At 46.5% G+C, this 10,796-nt stretch overlaps 1 protein-coding gene across 1 annotated transcript; it reads right to left on the bottom strand.

Moving 5' to 3' along the window:
* Nucleotides 1-530: 530 nt before the first annotated feature.
* On the bottom strand, nucleotides 531-9,021 carry ATP6V1G1 (ATPase H+ transporting V1 subunit G1). Its single transcript, XM_077769921.1, has 3 exons — nucleotides 8,871-9,021; nucleotides 4,965-5,065; nucleotides 531-2,328 (listed from the first exon to the last, which is right to left on the bottom strand). Exons 1-3 carry the CDS (start codon nucleotides 8,950-8,952, stop codon nucleotides 2,155-2,157), a joined length of 357 nt encoding a protein of 118 aa, XP_077626047.1. The 5' UTR covers nucleotides 8,953-9,021; the 3' UTR covers nucleotides 531-2,154.
* Between the last annotated feature and the right edge of the window lie 1,775 nt (nucleotides 9,022-10,796).

Genomic DNA, 10,796 nt, shown 5'->3' with positions numbered 1-10,796 from the left:
TCGCTCGCTTTATTCCCCCTTCCCCACCAGCATTTAAACATGTTCTCCCCTCCTGCAAACCGCCTCCCCCATCAGCCACTACTGCCACCCTTCCCCCTTCTAGAACAGCCAGGTTTCTGCACTCATTCACGTTACATTCAGTTCATTCTCCAGACCATCTAGGTTCCTCTCCGCTAGACCAAGTTCTTAACTTTTCACATCTCACCTTTGCTCTCAACTGAACCTACATCACACCCCTTTTGAAGTACTTTCTTATGTTGCTTCTGCCATTTTACCAACATTCAGCTGGTTGGCCGGAAGTGAAGAGTCAAGCAAAAATGTACGCAAGTACAACCCTATTAATCCAGAATGAAAACACTAGTGGCAACCAGGTTAGAAACCGGGTGTAAACCAGTGAATGCAGCTGCTGCTTCTCCATGGTCCCCCAGTTTGGGAAATCTGTCCTGGTGGTAGGCACAGGTGTGGAGTTTGCTGTACTCAGTGACAGCAAGAGCAAAGTCCTAACAAAACTGGGCACGGTGCGGAACACGTTAAGATGGAGATGTTTATTACAGATCCAAATCAAAATAGCAAATAAGCAATTTGACAACTCTAGAGTTCAGGAGAGAGAAGGTGGGTATAAATTTGCATCTTTAACATAGATGCTATTTAAAGCCATGAAAAGTAGGTGGATTTCAACAAGGGAATGAGTGTAGACAAGTCCAAGAACAAACCCCTGGGAAAAGAGGAGCTGGAACTAGCAAGAGACAAAGGAGGGGCCGGGTAGCACATCACAGCACAACAAAGCTAAGAAAGTGGTTCTGGAAGGAATAGTCAGACCTGTCAAACAGGACTGAAGGTCACGTAGGAAGACTGGACCTCTCAATCTGGTCATCACTGACCTTGACATGCGGTTTCAGTGGGCTGGCAGGCTGACAGGAGTGCTTAAACAGTAAAAACTGGACACGCTCGTATAGAAAACTCATGAAGAATTCTACTCTAAAAAAGAACAGAAACTAGAGACGGACGTGGCCTGAGACCAACCCATCCTGAATCATATGTGATTTCTTTAAAAGGCATTTAATTCCCTCCTACTAGTTCAGAACAAGGAAGGAAATCCCATTATGCTGTCCTTCAACTGTTTTCATCTACTAGAAATTATTTTGCAGCCAGACTTTCAGCTAATAAGAGAGCCACAGAGCACTGAACTCTTGAGAGTGAGCATGAAGTTCCTATATAGGCACTACATGTATCACGTAGCCCAGTAGGGAGGAAATAGGGCTCGATAACTGGCCCAAGGCCGCCCCAGTAGATAAAAGACAGACTGCAGACTCACTAGTTGGATGCTGTTTTCAAACTAGTGGGTTGGGTAAAATCACAAGTGATTTCCTTCCTGCTAAGATACATACATTTTCTAAGTATGTGTGCAAACGTGTACGTGATACGTGTGCTAATTTAATTTCCGAAGTGAAATTCTGCACATCTGGGTCAGAGTGCACTTTGCATTATCAAAAGGGATGAACCAGAGGGAGGGAAAATGCATGACAAAGTCTTTACTTTTAAATGATGACCAGTACACCAAGTATCAAGACGTAACAAGTTCTTGAATTCTATCAGCTAGTAATTTTGATTAGGAGAAACTAAAAGCAGCCCAAACAATTATAGTAGTATTTATTGTTCTAACCCTTAGCCAGAAAAGACTCGTTTAAGGCTGGCTGCTGCTTCACACAAGTTACAAATAACTATTTACTACTTTTTCATAGATAAAGCCCCTGACCTTTAAGAAAGCTATAGGGAAAAAAAAAATATTTAATCCCTTTCTTTCTTTAAAAAAAAAAAAAAAAAAGTTTGTTTTTGTTTTTTTTTACTACATCTAAGAAAGAAAAAGTATTGATATATATGTTGCTTGGGCTAAAAGGCATAGGAAACAGACAACATATACACGTTAAATTTCTAAGAAATATGAGGGAAGAGGAGAAAGATCTTTGGATAAGCTCTAAGTCTGTACAAAGGAGCTAGATCTGCTATTCTCCAAGAAATGAAGGGGCCTACTATACGACACACACAAATAATCTAATGCCTTTCCACAAGAACGTAACTCCAGCTTTGCCGAAGCCTCATAAGCAGGAAGGCACCTAAAATGCCGACCCGCGCGCATTTCGTCCCCTTCGTCCCCTATCCGTTTATGCGGTAGTTTTCGTGGATTTCTGGCCGGATGTCACAGACAAAGGCCAAGAGGTTAGCCAGGACTTCCTCCCTGTTCTGCTGGAAGTAGGTCTGCAGGATGGTCATCTTCTCCTGGGTCTCCTTCTCCACCTCGGTGCTGCAGCTGCCGTGGGAGCCCAGAGCCTGCAGTCGGGGGCAAGGACACACAGGAAGGTCAGGTGGACGCGCTGGTTGGCGCAGCCTCCTTAGCGCTGGGGAAACCTAGTCTCATCGGTGAATACAGAGAATTGGTGACAGGCAATGTGACCTCACTACTCAAGAGCACGTGGGAAGGTGGTGTGACCAGTTAATGGGAACAAAACAACAGACGCAACCCCTTTGGTGGCCAACCTTCAGACATCTATGAGGAGGTACACCGCTCAGAAATCACCCCGGGGAGCAACCCATTCCCCGCTCTATAGAGCCTGATGCACCGCCTCACCCGAAGCCTGGAAAGAACCTAAAGACCCAGTAACCCGGGACTGGTGAGGCAGAGCATGGTGCCCGCACACCAGACAACACTGTGGCTAAAGAAAAGCAGATGTGTACAGAGCGAGCTGTAACAAATGCAGTTTAAGAGGAAAAGAGCAAGCTATAAAATGGTGTCAGTGTGGTTAGTAAGTGTGTTTCCTTGTGTGGTGTTAAAAGGGAAAGATATCATTGATGTTAGAGAAAAAAAAACCCTCTTAAAAAATTAAACACGAGGGGATGCAATTCAGGAGGAACCCACAGTTTACATTAACCAACACTGGTTAGCGTTAGTGTAAGAGGTCTAGCTCTTACACTCAGCAGNTAAGTGTGTTTCCTTGTGTGGTGTTAAAAGGGAAAGATATCATTGATGTTAGAGAAAAAAAAACCCTCTTAAAAAATTAAACACGAGGGGATGCAATTCAGGAGGAACCCACAGTTTACATTAACCAACACTGGTTAGCGTTCTAGCTCTTACACTCAGCACTGGATTCACCAGCATTATGAATACATGACATCTTTTCTTTCAAACACAATTATTCTAGAAGGATATACAAGAAACTACTAACAGTGACGGTCTCTGAGGAGGAGTGTAGGTCTGGGTGGGAGGAAGACTACTTTGCTGTTGCCCTGTTTTACTGCTTGAATTTGTTATCATATTCGTGTCTTACCCCTTTGAATTCTATCCACAATTTAACACACATGGCGGTCCGTAAAGGAAGATAAATTTCCTTTATCTTCACAGTATGGCTGGCTTTTTGTCAGGTGTATGCCTACTTGATCAGAATGAGACCTATCAGGTTCTTGAGGACAAAACTATTTTGGATATGATCCTTTCTATCTTCTAACCTGTCCCTACCTCTTTACCGATACATTAACAGCTATGGGCCTTCCTGTCTGTATGCCCACTACAGTGTGTAACAAGAAAGCGTTCTCTCACGTGTTACTTCTTCCAAAACCTATACGGAAGCCATCCCTCCCCTTTCACAGATGAGGAAACCCAGGCTCAAAGAAGTCAAAGTGAACATGCAAGGATTCAAACCCAAGTTCCCTGAGTTGAAACTTAGGAGACTCTTCATACTGTACTATAACTGTTCACATTAGCGGGATAAGGGGCCATCTCATATTAGCTCAGTTGCTAACTCATATTTTGAAAGGTCCAAAACCCCACTGCGGGGGAGGGGTAGGAGAGGGGACATCACCTCTGTTCTGTGCATATACACCATACACCCAGCCTCAATAAGCGTCACGAAGCCGAAGGGGTCACTGTGAACATGGCTGGAAACCTCAGAGCTCATGCTTACGCCACAACGCTGACCCTGGCTCTAAGTAACTGCAGCGCAGATGTAAAACTAAGACGAGGTGGCTGCCCTGACGGCAGTATTCCCACACTGTGTGGTGGGCGGTCTGGTGGTTTACAGCCCCAATCTACCCCCATTCAAGAGCTGGCGACGTTTTCAGTTTTAATAGCACCGTAGCCGCCCAGTGCAAGGACGAAAGGAACTTTTGCTACTTACTGCTCAGAGGGAGATGTGCCTCGGGCCCAGGAGGGTGTGTGCCTGGACACCCAGTGAAGGCCACACGGGAGAATGCGAGAAGGAAGCCCACAAAGACAAGGGCAGAGTTGAGCAATGGAAATAAAGTCCTGAGAGCATCATTTAAGCTCCTGTATCAAAATAAAGTTAGCCTTTTGCCTGGGTTTTTAATTACACAAGCCAATAAATTCCTTTTCCTTAAAACCAGTTTGAACTGCTGTTACCTGACAGTCTCCTTTCTCTGTGAAGCCCTCCTCCATCCTTTCCCCTCTCCAGAATTGTCCCTGCTTTGGGATCTGTCGCTGTACTATGAGCATGCAGCGTGGGCTGCCTGGCCCAGCCTGTGCTACTGCTAAGTGCCTCTACTCTGCTGACGTGGGGCTCCGTCTGCTTATGGTCACTGAGCTCTCTCACAGCTGGGGCTCCGCCAGACTTGCATTTTATTGCTGACTCTCCCCAACCAGCAGACTCTAGCAGGTAAACTCACGAGGCAGGAACCATGTCGCTTTCTGTTCACAACTGACCCCCTAGAGTCCGGCACAGGTTAACAGATTTAATAGATATCTGTGAAATGACTAAGTGAAGACCAGGGTTCAACGTTAGTTAAAAATGGACCATCTAGGAGACTCAGCCTGAGCACTCAATAGACAAATCTTCACATTTCTCCCAGAAATCACAGTTTCCAAGCTATGCTGGATATTTCGAGAGCCTGGGGAAAAGGGAAGAAGAAGAAAGCCTCGGGGAACTAAAGCAGTAATGAAAATAAACCAGGCCCACCGCAGCTTCCTTGGCCTTGAACTCCTTCTCTCTTTGCAGGCGGTACTGTTCAATTTCAGCCTGAGCCTCTTCTTTGGCCTGCTTCAGCCTCCGGTTCTTTCCTGGTTTCAAAGGAAAAAGCTGCATCAAGGAGTGGTTAAAAGACAAGTAGAAGAGGAAGCAGAGACTGAGATGGTAAATTCTAACAGGTCACAAGGAAAACAGTCTTACACTATAGTTGCCAAGAAACGTGCATGGGGGAATTCAGAGCTAACTGGCAGTATAGGCTCCTGCCTCCTACAAGCTGTACTTAGCTAGGAAGTGACTAGATAAAAAGGGCCGCCTTCCATAACCACAGACAGAAAAATGATGGAAAAAATTCTGGAACGTGTCAGAATAGTCTCTCAATCTTTACTGTTAAGGACACACAGAGGGACGCCTGGATGGCTCAGTCGGATGAGTGTCTGACTTCAGCTCAGGTCATGATCTCACGGTTCGTGGGTTCGAGCCCCGCGTCAGGCTCTGTGCTGACAGCCCAGAGCCTGAAGCCTGTTTCAGATTCTGTGTCTCCTCTATCTGCCCCTCTCCCGCTCACACTCTGTCTCTCTCTCTCAAAAACAAATAAATGTTAAAAAAAGAAAAAAAAAAAAAAAGTTAAAAAAAAAAAAAAAAAAAAAAAGAACCCACATAAAATGGGTGACATTACCCACCTGGAGAATTCTTGCTCTTCCCAAGAAGTGAACACCCAGGTATGCTGCTGATTATAACTAGAGGTCTGCTTAGAAGCTGAGAAAGGAGAGGACTAGGCTCCCAAGAGACATTAACCTAAACTGTAACTAAGGAGACAGGCGATGTAATATTGGAAACTAGAAACCATGCCTGTGCACAAGGAAATAAGTAATGCAAGCGGTTCTGGGCAGGCACCCTGAATGGAGAGCACTGGACAGTACAATCACACAAGCATCTAGGAAGTGAGGAGACGCGGGGGCTCTGGTTTCTAGACAAGAATAAACTTACAGCTAAAAACATTCTCTCAATTCCATCAGCCCCCATCTGAAAACAGACCGTACAACCAGCCAGCACATATTCTTTGCTTTGATTCTCTGCTCACTGATCACACTTCTAAGAAACCCAAATTGGGGAGTGGGGGTGAGGGGAGGAGGGGACGGGCGGGGTGGGAGGAGTCTTAGATGATCAACCTGGGCATTTATCCAATTCAGAGCAAAAGGCACCCCGCATCTAGAAGTAAGCTTTATTAGACATCCTTGTACATCAATTTCCCAAATCCCTCTCACCCCATGTGGATGAAGGAAAGTGAACTTAACCTCCCATCTCCTGATGAAGAAACGATCTCTAAAAACCCAAAGCCTGTTTCTGCAAGTGTAGGTCTACTCCAGTGTCATCTAGGGCCTACTGCTGCCCCTGGGAGCTAACTTCTACCCCTGCCCTCTGCATGCTGTCCTCCTCACCACCTATCTCCAAAGCCAATCTTCAGAGCGGAAGAGCTTTTCTAAGCCCACAACCTACAAATAACACTTCTGGCTCAAAAGTGCTAGCACCACATAACTTCACAATGCCACTCTCCTGGTCACTCTCAACTCCCACAGCTCTCTGAATTAAAGACAAAACCATTCCCTGCACATCGGACATCTTCAAAGTTCAATGGTTGATAGGCTTCTCTGAGACCCAAAAATATATACTTGAACAGGAAATCATACTTCTTGTAAATCTTATTTTTGTGGGAGCCAGTATTTTATTGTTCTACATCAAGGAAATAAACCGTAACAGGTTTTTTTTAAGTTTTATGGCCAAAAGCAATGATTTCAGGAAAAATTTAAGTCGGATCCTTTTGCCACATGAGGTACTGCCTCTTCCCAATTCCTAACTGGAATTATGGCGAGGCAACCATAATTACAGATCAAAAAACGCAGTGATTTCTTTCAAACAGTAGCTCTTGTCAATACTTCTGTTTCTAATTACAGCAAATTCTGAGACGTGCATTAGCCATAAACTCACTCCTTTAAAACAAACCCACTCAGTAGATACGCAATAGCCATCCAAGCTATACAAGATACTGCACCAAGCCTGATGACATAAAGAAAAATGTAAAAACATGATCCCAACATCCAAGACACTCAGAATTATTCTGACCATTGTCCAACTATTTGTGCCTGCACCTCTCCTAAATAACCTCACATACTTCCGCACAGGACAAACTCTGCGGAGTCATTCTGGAAATACTTCATCAAGAGCATGATGAGAAATACTCTATGAGGAACACAGAACTTTCCAGTCACCAGGGCAAGAATAAAAGGCTTGTTCCCATCCCCAGCTTCCTCAAAGAAAGCTTTTCCCAGGAAATGCAGAGCTTCACAGAACCTCTAATCTAGAAAGTATAAGAGCCGTGCTTGAAATCTACTTGGGTATGGGATCAAAGTGTAAGTCTTATAACAGGAGAAAACCCCAAGGAATTACTAAGGGTTATGATCCTTGCATGGGAAAAGAGGCCTCTAGGCTCCTGCTATGCTTCTTCCCATGATATGGTCACATCATTTGGCTAAGCCTCATCTCACCCATCTGTGTAATAGGAACAGAGATATCTATCTCACCATATGGGAAAATGAATACATACAGTTAAATCACATATGGTCCCTGTACTCCAGGAGCTTAGTCTAGAGCCTAAGGCCTAAAGAAACCAGTTACTGCATTGAGATGACAGAAATAAGGTCTTAGGAAGGACCTCAGCCTAGTTTGAGAGGACAAAGCAGGGAAGGCTTCCTGGAAGAATTGCTGCCTAAATTTGAGACCTGAAGGAAGACTAAGTGTTAAAGAGAGAGGAAACTAGGAAAGGGCACTTTCAATCGGAGGAAACAGCTGTGCCAAGGCTGCAGGTGAAATAAGGCATCAGTGGCCCAGGATGACTGGAGGAGAGAACCCAAAAATGAGATGAGGGAAGAAAGCCAGAGCCCGATCCAAAAACGCTGCCTCCACCCTATTCAGGAATCTGGCCTTGGACAACCCAGTCGGGACCCCTCTCACTCATGAGAGCTTTGTACTTTTACTCAGTAAAGTCTGTTGTTTTGCTAAAAACAAAAGAAAAAGGAATCTGGTCTTTCTTCTGCAGGCGCTAAACTGACTGAAGACGGCGGGGAAGTCCTATCTGCATCCCAGGGTGGACTTTGACTGCCCGAAGGAGAATGGACTTGGAGGAAACTAGATCCACCCGTGAAATTCCTTAGTAACCTTACATTTCTAACTCTAGCTCCCGTCTCACCTGCAACTAACCCCACCCCCCACCCCCCCAGTACTGGCTTCCTTCACTGGGACTTTGAATAGCATATGATGCTATGACCAGCTGGTCACTGGCGCACGGGATGATGCGTCTGGCACATATTAACCACATTTTTTTAAAAAAATCTTTTTAAGGAGTTAACGAAGTAGGCCGCTACACAGCCTCAGAAAACCTAGCGTCCCGGACTAATATGCTAGCTGTAGGGATGGGGGAAAAGTGAATATGTAGATGGTGGCTAACGAACAAGAGAAGCAGACGTGGCAAAGAGGACTCTGTGATCAACAGCATGGATTACGGTAGCTCTGCACAAGGAAACAAAACAACCGAAAGGAGCAAGTGACCGCCGGAAAAACGAGTTCCATCAGGAGAGCCCATTTCGCAAGCCTCCCAGACCCCACGAAGGTCATCCACCTATTATTGTCTCCACGCCCTCCTACCCCACATCGCGGCTTCCAGTCGCCCCTCAAGCCTTCCAGAGCCTCATATCTAGACAGTCTGGAGACACCCAAGCCCCCGCGACTGTCACCACCCCTCCGGGCCGCAGTTTTTCGGGCCTCGTCTACCTACACCCTCCCGCGGCCTGGCCGCGCTCCATGCACTGGCACCACGCCTGGCCGCCCCACCCCGAAACTCACGCTTGCGGGCCTCCGACACCTTCTCGGCGGCCCGCTTCTCGGCCTGCAGCAGCTGCTGGATGCCCTGCGACTGGCTGGCCATGGCGCCGGCGATTCTGAGGCCGAGGCAAACGGCCTAGAACGGTCGACCGCCCCCTCGGGTCAGCTGACCCGGGCGCCTAGGATCTGCGCCTGCGCCCTGTGGCGGCGCCCCGCCCTCCGTCACGTGACGGCCGCAGGGCCGCGTCAGCTGACTGCCCACGGAGTCCGGTGACTGGCCCGGGCAGGGAGGGGCGCCAGCGGAACGTCTCGGCTGCGCCTGCGCAGGGTTTGTCTTCTGTCTTGACCTCTTCCTCCCCTCAGCCCCCGCCTCACTTGCACGGCTGTTCCTTCGCTAGTTCGGTTGTCGTGGCTACCTTGCCACGTCGTTATTGCTACAGCCCCTCGCTTTACACTATGTCCGCATTAAGGTCGGGAGGGGAAGAGGCAGGCCAAACACAAAGAGGTTTCTCTATTTTGCCCTCTTCTTTACTCTTCCCCTTTCTGGAGTTTTCCTTGGCACTCAAATATATTAGGGGACACGTTAGAAAAATTCTTACCAGGCTCAGGGGATAGAGTGTGGATTGGGAACAGGGATACTTGGGGACAGATATGCCACTTACGCTGTGTGAGTTGGAGGAGGATGCTTTCCCTCTCTGAACCTCAGTTCAAGGAGCGAGTTGGACTATTTTCCGTAAATATTTGATGAATGCCTGCCACGATCCTAGACCACTGTTCGTACTGAGGAAATAGGGAGCAAGACAGATTCCCTGGTGGGGTGCACAGCTGATGGACCAAAAAACCCCAACAACATTAAAGTAAATAAATTGCAAACCGATACAGTAATGAAAAATACAGGGTGCTTTAAAAAGAGGGGCATAAGGGCTTTCCCAACGAGGTGGTATTTAAAATGAGATCAGAAGAGTGAAAAGTTAGCCTGGAAAGGATACTGGGGGAGTGGGGGAGCGGAAGAGTTAGGGTTGATTAGTGGAAAAGAACGAGCATGTCTGGATTTGGTGGGAGCAACTTAGCACAGAGGTATCTCCCACCAGAAATAGGTAGATAGGAAGTGAGTAGTTGAGTATACAACATGACAGGCATTGCCCTGACACTTGACTTGGTTCTGACAGCAACTCTTAATCCCTTTCTATAATAACCAGACTGAAACTCAGGGAAGTCCAGCAACTTGCCCAAAGTGACTCCCTTGTTAACTGTTAGATGGGGAATTTGGATCCAGCCAGGCCTGCAAAGTAGAACATCTGATCCACTGTGCTCTGCTCGAATCTTATGGGCTGTGGGAAGGACCAGATGGTCTCCCGGAGTCCACCAAGCGCTGGAAACATAAAACAATGCCAGAACTTTTCAATAGAAGCATCTCCACACTCGAGGAGCTGGATTCATGGTTCAGGAGGACATTTTCATTTGATTCAACTTAGAGATGGGGTTGGGAAGAAAGCTGAAATCCAGAACACCTATTCTTTCCTGATAAAAGAATCAGCGCTTGACTGGTCTCTGGGTCTTTAAGTCCAGTCAATGATTTCCTGGAAAGATTTGTCCTTTTCAGCATTCTAGGAAAATGTAATTCATTCAATCCACGGAGGACAACGCATGCTTCTAATGAGTGGCAAGAGGAATAAGAGATGGGGGTAGCCAGAAAGTGGAAATACCCAAATGCCTGGCAACTGATGAGTAGATTAACAAAATGTGGCTTACCTGTCAGTGGGATATTATTTGATCGTTAAAAGGAGTAAAGTACTGATACGTGCTGCAATACGGATCCACCTTAGTAATGTGCTAAGTAAAAGAATCCGGGCACAGAAGACCACACACTGTGTGGTTCCGCTTGTCTCAAATGTTCAAAACGGGCACATCCTATAGAGATAGAAAGTAGGTTAGTGGCCACCCTGG

Source organism: Crocuta crocuta, unplaced genomic scaffold (assembly GCF_008692635.1).
Source record: "Crocuta crocuta isolate KB4526 unplaced genomic scaffold, BGI_CrCroc_1.0 scaffold95, whole genome shotgun sequence".
NCBI classification, from domain to species: domain Eukaryota; kingdom Metazoa; phylum Chordata; class Mammalia; order Carnivora; family Hyaenidae; genus Crocuta; species Crocuta crocuta.
The sequence above is the reverse complement of the archived record's forward strand: the minus strand, read 5'-3'. Positions and strand labels throughout refer to the sequence as shown.

What these genes read in the sequence shown, in the direction of transcription:
- ATP6V1G1 (XM_077769921.1), bottom strand. Translation starts at nt 8,952, where the DNA reads ATGGCCAGCCAGTCGCAGGGCATCCAGCAGCTGCTGCAGGCCGAGAAG. An exon ending in GGTGTCGGAGGCCCGCAAGC is followed by an intron (nt 5,066 to 8,870) that starts GTGAGTTTCGGG and finishes CTTTGAAACCAG; the next exon opens with GAAAGAACCGGAGGCTGAAG. An exon ending in TCAAGGCCAAGGAAGCTGCG is followed by an intron (nt 2,329 to 4,964) that starts GTGGGCCTGGTT and finishes CCCCGACTGCAG; the next exon opens with GCTCTGGGCTCCCACGGCAG.